At 37.4% G+C, this 14,852-nt stretch overlaps 1 protein-coding gene across 5 annotated transcripts in view; it reads right to left on the minus strand.

The window, feature by feature from the left end:
- CCDC14 (coiled-coil domain containing 14) overlaps positions 1-13,787 on the minus strand; it is a 41,113-nt gene extending 27,326 nt beyond the window's left edge. For 2 of the 5 annotated variants that reach the window (XM_045903011.2, XM_064571636.1), the window contains exons 1-8: positions 13,657-13,786; positions 6,416-6,471; positions 6,020-6,092; positions 5,714-5,783; positions 5,503-5,622; positions 4,024-4,260; positions 3,819-3,913; positions 2,247-2,745 (exon numbers count right to left, since the gene is read on the minus strand). In XM_045903011.2, the coding sequence (XP_045758967.1) occupies positions 2,247-2,745; positions 3,819-3,913; positions 4,024-4,260; positions 5,503-5,622; positions 5,714-5,783; positions 6,020-6,092; positions 6,416-6,471; positions 13,657-13,686 (1,180 nt within the window). In that variant the 5' untranslated portion in view covers positions 13,687-13,786. Of the gene's footprint in view, positions 1-2,246; positions 2,746-3,818; positions 3,914-4,023; positions 4,261-5,502; positions 5,623-5,713; positions 5,784-6,019; positions 6,093-6,415; positions 6,474-12,483; positions 12,576-13,656 lie in introns of those variants that run through there. The other 3 variants (XM_064571540.1, XM_064571684.1, XM_064571583.1) reach the window with 3 other exon arrangements.
- Between the last annotated feature and the right edge of the window lie 1,065 nt (positions 13,788-14,852).

Consider the following 14,852-nt stretch of genomic DNA (forward strand, 5'->3'; position numbering starts at 1 on the left):
AATTGTGATGTATATAAATCCTATTTTCCTCTTTCCTGCTCCCTGTATTTGCTTATTCAAAAGAATTCTAAAGAAATTAAATTCAGTGAACTAAAGATTAATCTTCTATCATAGGATTATTAGTCTTTTTTTTCAGTTAAAGAGTCCAGTAGGAAGATAGCTGACATGTCTCCTAGCTCACAATCTCAAAGGACTATTGGACTCCTATCACTGCTGAAGGGTTTCCTAAAATTGATTACAGTAATAACATTTACAACACAACCTTTGATCCTGGCATAAGCAAATAATTCACTTTAGGTTATTCAATTTGGCAAAATATTGAGGGAGGATCTACTCTGATAAGGTTTTATTATTTAATTTTATAAAGTAGATTTAAAACCAGCCACACCTCATTTGGTGTCCACATCAAAAGCAGTACCATTTTTGCTATATTAATTTCAGGAAGTGGATGGTTTGAGAGATGGCAAACAGACACAGGGAGAAGGTGGATTTTAGATCTTTTGTCCTTTTATAATTGCCCCTTCATTTCCATTCAAATTTTCTGTGGACTGAAAACATTTAATAATTATAATATTTACTCTCTTATACCCAAAAGAGGTAGAAAGTATACTCTAAATTACAAAACTTTACTCAATCCCATGGGTATTTTAACACCCTGATGTAAATAAAGTACATGTACACAGTAAACATCTGTGACCAACTACTGAGAAGTTCCCTACCAATCCTTTGTAGAGTGGTTTTGCTCATAAGCATTCGAGGCAGAGACCTGGGCTCCACCATTTTCTAGCAATGGAACTTTAGTCAAATTACTTAACCTCCTGAAGCCTAGATTTCTTGATAGTTAAATAGAGATACCAATACCTCATGGGATTGCTGTGAGGATTAAATGAGATAATGCATATAAAACACTCAGCACAGTGCCAGGCACATGGTAAATACTCAATAAATGACAATACTGTTACTCTTATTATTATTCTTACTATGACTAAGTATTTGGTTAAGAGAATAGTAATAAATTGAAGGTCTGAAAACATGGAGATTTTAATACATTAAGCCTTCAGATTAATAGTGCCATGTTCTTATAACACATTTTAAGATTTGGAATCTCTTTTTATCAATCTGCTAATATTAGGTATTCAGTCAGTGCTGCCATAATCAATTACTGTGGTTTCTATGGTTTCTAAGATGACAAATCTGTAACTCACTCCAAGTGAAAGCTATTATTTAGTATATACACATAATGAAAACAAATGAATATGACTTGGCTCAAATATCTCATAACTCGACCTAAGACATTTTTCTTGATTTAATTTATAAAAAAACCCCAAAAGTAAACTGAAAATGGCATTAAAAGGTTTGGATTACTTCTCAAAGTCAGATTTGTTAAACCTTATAACAGCTGGTTATTAAAGAATGATGGGAAGAAAATATCTGCATCTTTTTAAAATAGGAAAAGTTACCAGTCTATTCTAGGGAGTTAATCATCTTTAGGGCTCTTGTAACCCCTAAAAGTTTATGGCTATAAATTCTTTTCAGTTGAATCTTTTCAAGGTCTTTTTTGATCAAGTAGAATGAATACACACTTGCAAGTAAAAGACTGTTTGACACTCTCTTGTACATTTCAAATCCACAGGAAACAAGAGATCAAAATCTAAAAAGTAACAATAAAATAGGCAGAACTCACTTCCTTATTAGCTCAAGACATATTTCTGTGGAAAATACCACAAACTCCATGTCGACTATTCTAAATATAAATGATGACTAAATAATATGGCACTTCTGTTTAGCATTAACACCCCACTACAGAAAATTATTTTAGGGCGCCTGGGTGGCTCAGATGGTTAAGCATCTGCCTTCGGCTCAGGTCATGATCCCAGGGTCCTGGGATCGAGTCCCGCATCAGGCTCCCTGCTGGGCGGGGAGCCTGCTTCTCCCTCTGCCTCTGCCTCTCTCTCTCTCTCTCTCTGTCTCTCATGAATAAATAAATTTTAAAAAAACTTTAAAAAAAAAAAGAAAATTATTTTAAAAGTGCTCATATAGGGCGCCTGGGTGGCTCAGTTGGTTAAGCGACTGCCTTCGGCTCAGGTCATGATCCTGGAGTCCCAGGATCGAGTCCCGCATCAGGCTCCCTGCTCAGCGGGGGGTCTGCTTCTCCCTCTGACCCTCTTCCCTCTTGTGCTGTCTCTCATTCTCTCTCTCAAATAAATAAATAAAATCTTAAAAAAAAAAAAAAAGTGCTCATATACCTTGCTCTGCTAGCAGGGCCTTGAGCTCTCCCAACAAATACTTTATAGTTCTGGCTTTTTCAGCACTCTGGTTCACATTTTTTGCCTTCTGCACATCCTTTATTCTGGAATCTTGCATGTGTATGTTTAAATCCTTTCCTTCACTTGTGACTTCTCCAATTTGTTCTTTGGCACATTTGTCTTCATTACTGGACAGGAAAGCTGGTGGCAACAGAGTGGGGCTTCGGCAAATCTGACTGTCCGGATGAGAATGCAAGAGATTCACATATGTTTGAATACACTTTAATAGGTCTGGTTCCTTAGGAACTCCTTGCTGTGGCAGAATTCCATTAATAAGACCCAGCTGCTGAAATGGTGGAACAGCTGGTTTGTCCGTTTTAGGCAGGCTACATGGAACGCCAAGACCAGTACTGAAGGAATTCTGTAGAACATCAGCACAGTTCACAGAAACTGTTTTACTTCGTGATGCAAACTGGTTGTCACCATCAGTTTGAACCTCCTACAGACAGAAGAAAACAAGTTAAGCCTTCAAAAATATGAGCATTGACTTGTAGGCATTAACTATAATAAACTCAAACCAGAAATATTAGAAAATGACTTTTGCAGGATGGAGTTATAGCTTACCAGTGAGTAAGCTGGATTTCCCTTGAGCACGATATTCTAGTTTTTTTAAAGCTTATTAATTAGTTCACTCTGCAATATGGGAACAGTATAAAGCCATGACTAAAATGAACTGTTTGCAAATATCACACATGGTTTAAAGGCATCAAAAATCAGTCCACCTTGGGACTAAAACAAACTTCCACTTTGGGAAATTGCATTGCAAGAAAATAAGCTCAAACATACGAAAAGCTTTTGCACAAATATGTTTACAGAAACGTTATGGTAGTAAAAAACTGTTACTTAAATGTCCTATCATAGGGGAGTAGTTATGTGGACTATAGTATATCCAGTAAATAGAGTATTAACATATTAAAAATTTACAAAAGGTATACGTTAATTGAGAAACATGTTTACAATAAAATGCTAAGTAAAAAAGGTAGTATATAAAACTGTATAATTTAATTATGACTATATATATATATTTAAAGATTTTATTTATTTGACAGAGAGAGAGCGCACAAACAGGGGGAGATGCAGAGGGAGAGGGAGAAGCAGGTTCCCTACTGAGCAGGAAGCCCGACATGGGGCAAGATCCCAGGACCGTGGGATCATAACCTGAGCTGAAGGCAGGTGCTTAACCAACTGAGCCACCCCGGTGCCCTTATGACTATATTTTTAAAAGAAAGCAAACTTAAATAAAAACCAGAGAATTAAATGATTGACAAGTGCTCTATCAATATGTTAACAGCAAATGTGCTTAAGTAGTAGGTATGGGTGATTTCTTTTTTCTGATAATCTCTTTCCTCCTCCCCCCCCTTATCATCATCCTTAATAAATGGGTAAAACTTTTCTAGTAAAAAATAATTTGAAAAAATAATGCATTATCAATCAGTAAACTCAATTTTTTCTCTTAAGGTGACAATTTCTCAAAGCAAATAACTACTTGTATAATGTATAAACTGTACCCACAGAATGAACCACTGGAGGGCAGGATGGATGCTGAAGTAACTGGACTGGGGTGGAGGTAGATAAGCCGTAACTAGAATGTACAGTTGCCTGAGATTCTAAAAGGTAAGAGGAGAAAAAGTTATCACATCTCATACTGCTTTTACAATAAGTAGGTAACATAATTAGAGTTTATATTCATGCTTTTTAAAATATCATTCATACTAACCAGAATCAGACATGGTCTGGCAAGGTACAGTAGGAATTCCATTAGGGTTGTTCTTTGAAGCCAAATTATTCATCAGTGACATCTGAGTCTGCACATGCTCACAGAGGGCTTGGTATATTATGGGCGAATACATTCTATAATGATCTTGCAATGACCAATTCTGTGGTATATCTGATGAGTCTCTCTCACTTCCAGCAGAAGCTTCATTAGGTATATGCTTCTTCTTATCTGAAGATACTAATATGGAAGAAGGGAAAACAAATTCTTGAAATATGATTCTTCAAAAACTTTTACCATAAAATATTAGGGAAGAAAAGACTCTCAGAAATAGCTCAATTTATCATCTACTTTATAGAAGGGCTTTACCACTATTACCCCCTAAAGAAAATCACCTCAAATTGTCTTTTAAAAGTAGTTAATGAATGTGTACATTCTCCAGTCAAAAATTATTTTTACCACATCTTTAAAATCTCTAATAAATGGTATCTGTAAACTCCTACAATTACAAGACCCCTCTTTACGGGTGTTATTTCTAAAATCTAATAAAACTCTTTCACCTTGCTCCTTGTCCAGTTCATGCTCTCAGGGGAAAATAGAGTAAGAGAGACAGGAAACCCTGTAACAATTCTGATACTTGGACCATTAAAAAAAAAATCAGAGCTTTGAGAGCAAGAATAAAAGTGTACTTAATCTACACGCTGGGCCCTCAGACAAAATCCTAAACCTGGCATTTAAAGTTGAGTAATAAACCTACTTACAACATATACACATAAAATGACTTTAAAACAATTAGTATCTATAAGTATGCACATGAAGCACAACCAATTTGTGGTTATTTATGGAATTGAGTGGCAAGGAGAACAAAGATAACACTATATATACCTCATAAGTGTCATTCTGAGTTTGAACTTTCTTCTACAAAACCCAGTCTGTCACTTTTTCTACTTTTCTTCTTGGGAAAGTGATGGTAAACAAAGTAACTACCCAGTAGTTAGAAGCAGAATAGAGAAAGAGAAGCATAAGCACACACATACACACCTGAATAACCCACATATTAAAATGAAAGACCAACTGCATACTCCCAATAATTTATCAAAACCCTCAGAATTAAAGATTATATATATATTTTAAGATTTTATTTATTTTTTTTTAAATAGAATTTTTTTTTTTTTTTTTTTTGAGACAGAGAGATACAGAGAGACAGAGAGAGAGTAGGAGCAGTGGGGAGAGGCAGAGGGAGAGGGAGAAGCAGACTCCCCTCTGAGCAGGGAGCCTGATGCGGGGCTTGATCCCAGGACCTGGAGATCATGACCTGAGCCGAAGGCAGACGCTTAACGACTGAGCCACTCAGGCGCCCCAGATTTTATTTATTTTTAAAGTAATCTCTACACTCAACATGGGCTCGAACTCACAATCCCAAGATCAAGAGTCACACCCCCAAAGATCATATTTAAACAAAAAAGAGAAAAAAATACTTACAAATTTCCTTCCGGACTCCTGAAGGAACATGTTTTTCATGTCCTTTCTTTTTAGCTCCAAATCTTTTGCCTTCTAAGGATCTGGGATTATATCTATTTTCTGAATATGCTATTTCTGAACCTATTAATAATTAAAACAAAAATTCATTTGCATTAAGAGAATTATTTGAGAAAAGGTGATTAGCCAAGAGGTATTTAAAAAATTAAAAAACCTGAATCTTCATTTCTCAAAATGTCCTGCAGCAAAGAAGCACAACCATCAAGCCCTTGTACAGTTTCAGTCTGTAAGGAGAAAGCCATTTAGAAATGCATAGACAAAATTTTAGTGCAGAGGAAAAAATAAATAAATTATGTAGTTTTAAAATTTCTTTTTTCAGAAGCAATTTATTATTGGCAGAAATATTTTAAAGCGAAAAGCCTTCAATACTTTACCTCTGAATTTTTATTCCCAATTCTTAGTTTTTAACCTGAAAATTAATTATAATAGTGTATATTGTATCTATTCAGTTTAATCTTACCTGACTTTCTGAATCAGAATGGATAGCATAGCCAGAATCTGCATTAAAACGTGGTATCTTTCTTAAATGGGTCCTAGAAAACAAGTTCGTTAATATTTTCACAAATACTACAAAATTTTTTTTCCAAAATATATTAATAAGTAGTCATTTTCTTCCCAGCAAAGGTTGGATAAGAAAGCTTGTCCATAAAATGGACTTAAATAGGATTTTATAAAGATTATAAGGGCTGTTAAACACTAAAATGATCAACATGAGTAGATATGGAAGGTTCCTCCCCTGAGTCTGTGAAGGTAGAGACCCACCTAGTTTTCTGGGGTAGGCAAAATTTAGTGCACCCAAAAGACCTGAAATGTTTCTTGAGATTTTCTGAAGTTGTAAACTTCTTTAAATACTTACCCTTTCTTTCCATTTGTTAATTTAGCAGGTCCAGTGTGTTTTCCTGAAGATAACACCTATGATATAATGCATTATATTATAGTAAATATACAAATATTGTTCTATTATATTCTCAGTAGGCTGTCTTGACAAAACCTGAAATGTTGTTTCCTTTCTTTTTGTGGTAAAAACATGACATAAAATTTACCATTGTAGCCATTTTTTAGTGTACAGTTCTGTGACATTAAATAAATTCACACTGTGTAACCAACACTACCATCCATCTCCAGAATCTTCTCATCTTGCCAAACTGAAATTCCGTACCCATTAAACATTAACTTCCCACCCACTCTTGCCCCCAGCCCTGGGCAACCACCCTTCTAATTTCTGTCTCTATGAATTTCACTACTCTAGGAAGCTCATATAAGTGGAATCATACAGTATTTTTCCTTTTGTGACTAGCTTATTTCACTTCACCTAATGTCTTGTAGCAAGTGTCAAAATTTCCTTCCTTTTTAAGGCTGAATAATATTCCATTTGATGTATATAGCATCTTAGTAATTTTTTATAAATGTGATATATCCTATAAATCCATAATTACAATTGAACTCTTATTAATAGTTTGTTCTACATAAAATGTCAAGCAAACAGCACATATATTTGTTTCTTCTATCTGTGTAAGCTGAAAATGAAACTGAGGTATTATTTTAACTAGAAGTATCTACTAGAGTTAAGTTTGGACTATATTCAATCTGAGCATGCCCTACATTCCCCAAGTCTTCAAAACATAAAGTTAATTCAACATACAGCATAGAGTTCATAACTCTGATTCTATTTATTCACATTATTTAGAATGCCTGACAAGACCAGCCCATGAAAACTCATTATCCAAATTTCATTCTCTTACTTTCTTCTCAAACTCATATAACAATATTTTTAAAACAATTTTATTTTTATTATTTTTAAATATTAATAACAATTTGAATTATTATTATTAAAAGTAAAATAAGTGGGCTACCTTTTGTGTACAAGAAAAAAATGCACTTGCTTTAACGTGCATCCACTATCTTGAAAGTTAGGCAAGTAAAAGTTCATTGTGTTTGCCTCTGGGGAGAGAAAATGAGAATCTGGGGGACAGAGCAAGAAGGGAGACTTTCCATGGTATACCTTCTTATATCTTAATAACAGATAACTATAATCTCTATTTAAAATATAATTTAAAAAGGATTTTATTTATTTGCCAGAGGGAGAGAGCGAGTACAAGTAGGGGGAGTGACAGGCAGAGGGAGAGCAGGTTCCCCGCTGAGCAAGAAGTCCGATGCCGGGCTCAATCCCAGGACCCTGGGATCATGACCTGAGCTGAAGGCAAACGCTTAACTGACTGAGCCACCCAGGTGTCCCTAAAATAGAATTTTTAAAGGACAAATTAAATTCCCTATTCACTCCCTCATTTCACCCTTCAGAAGTAGTCACCACTGTTGGCAGTTACATTTATGGTTTCTCTTGACATGTTACATATTTCATCCCAAGATAGCTTTCAGCAGTAACTATTAAACTATCTGGAGTTATATGCAACTGAGAGCACATTTTATTATTATTTTTTTAATTATTTTTTTTTTAAAGATTTTGTTTATTTATTTGACAGAGACACAGTGAGAGAGGGAACACAAGCAGGGGGAGTGAGAGAGGGAGAAGCAGGCTTCCCGCTGAGCAGGGAGCCTGATGTGGGGCTCGATCCCAGGACCCGGGGATCATGACCCGAGCCGAAGGCAGACGCTTAACGACTGAGCCACCCAGGCGCCCCTGAGAGTACATTTTAAAAACTGGGTTAATAGAGTTACACTTCTCCTTGAGATAACCCGGGATATGATGGAGTCATAAGGCCAGCAATGAGAACCAACGCCGTAGGAAATAAGACCCTATGTAATGTTGCTCTGCTGGTCCCTGCATGACATCCTTAGGGTCTTTCCCGTTGGTACATACATATGTTGGTGTTCTGGCCAGAATCATAATAAAATTCCAAACCATGGTGCTGCAATGTTCTAGACCAAGTCTAAAAACCACTACCACAATTATTTTATTTCAAAATTTTTAAAAAAGTATACAGAGGTAAACACATGGCATAATTGTACGATAACATGATATTTCTCTAAAAAATATACATGAGGTTATATTACAGAAAACAAGGTAATGAAAATTACCCAGGATAAAAGCAACAGTAACTATAATAATGGCACATTTCCATCAGAACTTTTTTTTGTAATTTTTATTCTGAAATAACAGTACAAAGAATTTCTGTATACCTTTACCCAGATTCCCCAACTGTTGATATTTCACTATATCTTCCATGTTCTCTCAAAATATATATATTAACACAATATATACAATACAAAAAATATATACAAATAGTATTATTGTTTTTCTGAACCATTTCAGGGTAAGTTGCAGGTATGATATTAAATATTTATTCCTAAATATTTCCCAAGAACACGGTCACTTATATAACCACAGTATAATTATCAAAACCAGGAAATTAACACTGATACTGTATTATAAATTACATACCTTACTCACATTTTGCTGATTATTCCAATACTGTTCTTTATAAAAAATAATGCTAGTACATGTGCAATGCAGGATCATATGTTGCATTGAATTGTCACACCTCACTAGTCTCCTTTCATCTGGAATAGTTCCTCGGGTTATCACTCACTGGCTTTTATAAGCTTCACATCTTAAAAATACAAGCCAGTTATGTTGTAGAATGTCCCTCCGGACATTTAGACTTGTCTGATTTTCCCTCATGATTAGATTGAGGTTGTACATTTTTGGTAGAAATACCACAAAAGGGAAGTTTTGTCTGTCTTAATATGAGTAAGCACATGGTATCAATTTTCCCATTATAGGTGATGTAAACTTTGATTATTTAAGATGGTGTCTGCCAGGTTTTTCACTGTAAGGTTACTATTTTTACCTTTGTATTAAGCATTTAATGGGCAGATACTTTGAGATTATGCAGACTTCCTATTCATTAGACTTTCACCCAGTAGTTTTAGCACCCATTGATGATTCTTGCCTTAATCCACTTGTTTGTGAAATGGTGACTTGTCTAACTTACATCATTCCTTCTACATTTATTAGTTGGCATTCAACTCTAGGTAAGCACTTTTCCTTGTTTGTAAGTATGGACTCATTCTTATTTTATTCAATGGGTTATGATCCATTATCATCATTACTTAAAATATTTTGATGCTCCATTGTCCCAGATTCTGTCAGTGGTAGCCTTTTCAAACTGGCTCTTGTATCATTTTAATATGTCCCCACTATTTTTTGAGTAATTCCTTACTTTCTGCAACAAGGTGCTCTGGGCTCATCCTTTGGTTTTGTTTTTTCATAGTAGTAAGAACACTTAACATGAGTTCTATTTTCTTCACAAATTTTTAAGTGCACAACACCATATAGTTAACTACATGCATGATGTTGTACAGCAGATCTCTAGAACTTATTTATCTTGCATAACTGAAACTTTATATCCATTGAACAGCAACTCCCCAAATCCCCCCACCTCCAGCCTCTGGCATCTGCCATTCTGCTCTCTGCTTCTATGGATTATGACTATCTTAGATCCCTTCTATTAATGGAATAATGCAGTATCTGCCCTTTTGACTGGCTTATTTCACTTAGTATAATATCCTTAAGATTCATCCCTGTTGCATATGGCAGGATTTTTCTTTTTTTAAGGCTGAATAATATTCCATTGTGTCAATTCATCCATCAGTAGACATTTAGGTTCCTTCCACATCTTGGCTACCATGAATAATGCTGCAATGAACACAGAAGTGCAAATATCTCCTTAAAATTGTATTCTTTTGTATAAAAACCCCGAAGTAGAATTTCTAGATCGTATAAGAGGTCTATTTTTAACTTTTTGAGGAAACGTTATGCTATTTGTTATAGCAGCTGCACCATTTTACATTTTTACCAACAGTTTACAAGTGTTCCAATTTCTCCATATCCTTGCCAATGAGAATTGCCATCCTAAAAGGTGTGAGGTGTTATCTCATTGTGGCTTTGATTTGCATTTCCCTAATGACTAGTAATGTTGAACATCTTTTCATGTGCTTACTTATACATCTTCTTTGGAGAAATGTCTATTCAAGTCCTTTGCTCATTTTTTAATCAGGTTATTTGGTTTTTGGCTATTGAGTTGTAGGAGTTCCTGATATATTTTGAATATTAACCCTTTAGTAGACAGACATTTTACAAATCTTTTTTTCCATTCCGTAAGTTGCCTTTTCACTCTGTTGTTTCCTTTACTCTGCAGATGCTTTTTATTTTGATGTATCCAGGCTCATCTTATAATTTTCCTGCTTCAGCTGTGGAGTTGACCATTCCTTCATGAAGTCATGGCTCCTTTTAGTGGACGATGGTATTTAGAAACCAAGATCTAGGCACTAGATATTGCTACTGGGTGTTCTAATCTTTTTTCATATCAATTATTTACTTAGTCATAATGACTAGCTAGTTACAAAAGAGTAAATCTTATGGTTTTATTTTTAAATCTGTTTCCATATTAGCATACCTTCAAATTTTCTTTTAATGGTTGTACAGTATTTCTTTGAGTGGAAGTAATATAACATGTCCTAGGTTTGCTTCATATTTTTCACAATTGAAAAACCGCCTGAAATAAACCTCCCAATATACAGAAAAAAGCCTTTTCATAGTCAGGATTAAAAGCTTATTTATTTGGTGAAAGGCCATTATTCATTTAATAGCCCTTGACACAAATTACAAAAATACACAAATCACAATGCATGAGACAATCATTTTGTTTTATCTCACATTTACTTCCACTGGGTATTATCATTGCACTATTTTTCTTTGCTATTTGAGAAAAATATAAGCTTTTCTTACAAGTTGTATCTCCTACCAACAAGTACAAGATAAAATTACACTTGTAGAATAGAGTATCCCAAAGTCTTTCATTTCCATTTAATCCACATCCCATGATTTATTATTTCCGTGAAGTAGAACCTAAATTTCAGAAAGGAGGCTTGTTCAACGTCATACATCTGATTAAATATAGTGTAATGTTTAAAAGAATGGACTCTGGCACCAGCTTTGTAGGTCTGAATCCTGCTGCACTGCTAATGAGTTTTGTAACTACAGGAAAATTATTTGAACTCTTCGTTCCTCACTTTCCTCATCTATAAAATGGAAATGATAATAGTATCTACCTCATAAGGCTATTATGAATATTAAATGAATTATGTGTACTATGTAAAAATACTTAAGAGTAGCATCTTTCACACAAGTGCTACCTAAATGTTAGCTATTCTTATCGTTAAGATGGTTGTAAACTGTTTTTACAAGAACCAAATTTTGTTGCATATTTATGCCAAGAGTGAAAGAGATGTTTTACCAGGTTCTCTCATTTAATCTCCCCAATTCTTTGAGGCAGAATGATACCTACTTACACCTATTTTATAGCTAAGGGAAAGGAGGCTTAGAGAAGTAAAAAGTACTTTGCTTAATATCACTACCACAGTAGTGGCAGACTGGGAATCTGAATCTGTAGGTGACCATGATTACAAAAACCATGTTTTCCCCCGCTTTCTGACTGCACATACTCTTGAGGTTACTCAATGTAAGAGAAAGATCTAAAAGGGTGAGGATGGTCAGGAAGTACTCATGAAGAAAGTCTTTTGAGGGGCACCCGGGGTGGCTCAGTCGTTAAGCGTCTGCCTTCCGCTCAGGTCATGATCCCGGGGTCCTGGGATCGAGCCCCACGTCAGGCTCCCTGCTCCGTGGGAAGCCTGCTTCTCCCTCTCCCACTTCCCCAGCTTGTGTTCCCTCTCTCGTTGTGTCTCTCTCTGTCAAATAAATAAATAAAAATCTTTAAAAAAAAAAAAAAGTCTTGAGCCAGGTCTTGAAAAAAAGCGTAAGATTCACATTAATGGGGAAGACAGCATTACAGGTGAATTGATAAATGAAGGGAGATTAAAAAAACAGAAAGAGAGGTGGATATATTTAAAGAGGAGTAAGATCACTCTAGGTAGCGAGTCTCTGAGAAATAGTTGATTCATTACCTGAAAATCTACTATATGCCAGGTGCTGTCCAAAGCCTTGAGAATATAAATTGTGTAATAAGGGAGGTAAACATATTGGCAACGTCTCTCGCCTGAAAAGGAGTTTGATTCTGGTTAGCACAGAGCACAAAACGGGCGGCAAGGAGCACCCAAACAATGGGGATGTACGAGTGCTAGGCAAGCCTTCTATACGTCGCCCTCGAGCTGAGGAGATGGAGAGTGGAGATACCAGGAATAGAAGAGCATTCTAAGCCGGACAGAAAAGAAAGTGCAAAGGCATGGAAGCATGAGGGGGCATGGGGCATCCAGGACATGCAGAACAGGTGAACAGTGCTGGATACTTCAGGAACGGAGGCGGGGTCTGGTAAGGAATGCACTGGTGGGATCAAAAACCGCTGTATTGACAGGCCAAAGAACTGAGATTTTTACCTTGAAACCAAAGTGTTCGTGTCAATTTTTAAGCAGAAAAGTGAACCATTTAGTTACAACGAGGGGCATGCATTTGAGAAAGGTAAGGCTGAAGGCGGGGGCACTAATTGGGAGACGTTTGTGGTTTTTTTGTTTTGTTTTGTTTTTTTAAGATTTTATTTATTTATTTGAGACAGAGAGAATGAGAGACAGAGAGCATGAGAAGGAGGAAGGTCAGAGGGAGAAGCAGACTCCCCGCCGAGCAGGGAGCCCGATGCGGGACTCGATCCCGGGACTCCAGGATCATGACCTGAGCCGAAGGCAGTCGCTTAACCAACTGAGCCACCCAGGCGCCCAGAGACGTTTGTTTTTACTAGTGGTAAAATAACCAGCAATTGTGACGGAGGACCAGCTAATAGCGGCACTAGGTGGAAAAGCCGAGAACCTGGATTTGATGCAACAATGTACTGAGCCTTGGAGAGGTTCCTCCACCCAGGGCGGAGGCTGGACTCGAACCCGCGCCCCACACCGAAGCCAGCACTCTGGCGGACTACTACGGTTAAAACAGAATATACGTCTAGGGACGGAGCGGCTGTTGGGATGTTAAGATTGGGTGTCCCCCCAACTCCCCTTTCTCAGCATTTTTAATGCCGCCGCATTGCCTTTGTTTTTACTTTTTTCAGAGTTTTGCACTTCTCCCGGCACTAGAACCCCCTCAATCCCTCTCTACCCCCATGGTGGACGCCTCGGGTCCGCAGCCCTCACCTGGCCCGATCGAGATCCGGACCTGACCATCTCTCGCAGCCTCAGGGAAGCCCACACGGAGGGAAGTAAAGCCGCCCGATAAAAAGAATTAACCGCCGCTGACTCCCGGCCCCCCTTGGCCCGCCCCCCAAGCTTCCGCTTCCGGGAAGGAGCCCGCCGAACGCCGCGCCTCATCGTGTCGGGAGTACAGCCCAGGTCGCTCCGGTACTCTCAGCGCAGCGCTCTGGGCGTGCGCAGTTGACCCCTCCCAGCCGCCGGCTCGTCACACACAGGCAGGGAGCGTGGGAGAAGCCCACAGAATGCGAGCGGGGCGGGGCGGGACGCGGCCCGGGGTAGGGGGGTGGGGCCGGCCGGGAGGGGCTCGGAGTGCGCACGGGGCCGAGGAGTCCCGCCCCTGAACGCCTGAAAGAAATGAGTTCCCTGCCCTGTTGCGAGGGCTTCTGGTGCAGGACCTGCGCCCTGCACGAGCGGGGGAAGTGGCGACAGGCATTCTCCAGGGTCAGAGGAAGGGACTGAGGAAGAGGGCGGTTAGGTTTCAGAAGGAAGTGGTGCGCTCTGTGTTTTGTGTGCTATTTTGAATGACTTTGTTTTTGATAGTCAATAAACATCAATCCTCGGTCTGGTTATCTTTGCGTAATTCTGATGGCAATTTCAAAATTATTCGCTGTCGCCCTTGATCTCAGAATGATGCTCGTTAGTTGGGATTTTTGTTTTACTTCCATGCATACTTGTTTACTCTTCAATCGAGGTAGTTACTGTTAATGAAGAATGATTCAGTGTTCCTATATTAGCATGCTTCACGGTTTTTAATGGGAATTAGTCTTTAGTGTTTAAGACATTGAGTTTTGGGTTAATGTTTTAAATCGAATTGGGGAGAAATTAACCCAACTGATTACATTTTTTTAATAGGAAGAAGAGCTACGTTTTGAAAGTCTTAGTTAAAATTAAAATAAAAATCCAAAACCTAAAATCATACTGATTTGGGGAAACCAGGTATTTAATAAATTTAGCTTTGTATTGAATTAGACTTGAAAACCTCTCCCTTTCTTCATCCCTCTCCTATAAGTGTTTAACATAGTTACTTGAGATTACAAAGTTTTTTCCTTAAGTTGACTTGGTTTTTAGAAACTTAACACTGATTTTTCTTAATACATGCTTATTTTAGAAAATAGAGATAAGAAATGAAAAATCATCCA

Source organism: Mirounga angustirostris, unplaced genomic scaffold, assembly GCF_029215605.1.
Source record: "Mirounga angustirostris isolate CCGP_5_RB_7025 unplaced genomic scaffold, mMirAng1.0.hap1 SCAF_1, whole genome shotgun sequence".
NCBI classification, from domain to species: Eukaryota; Metazoa; Chordata; class Mammalia; order Carnivora; family Phocidae; genus Mirounga; species Mirounga angustirostris.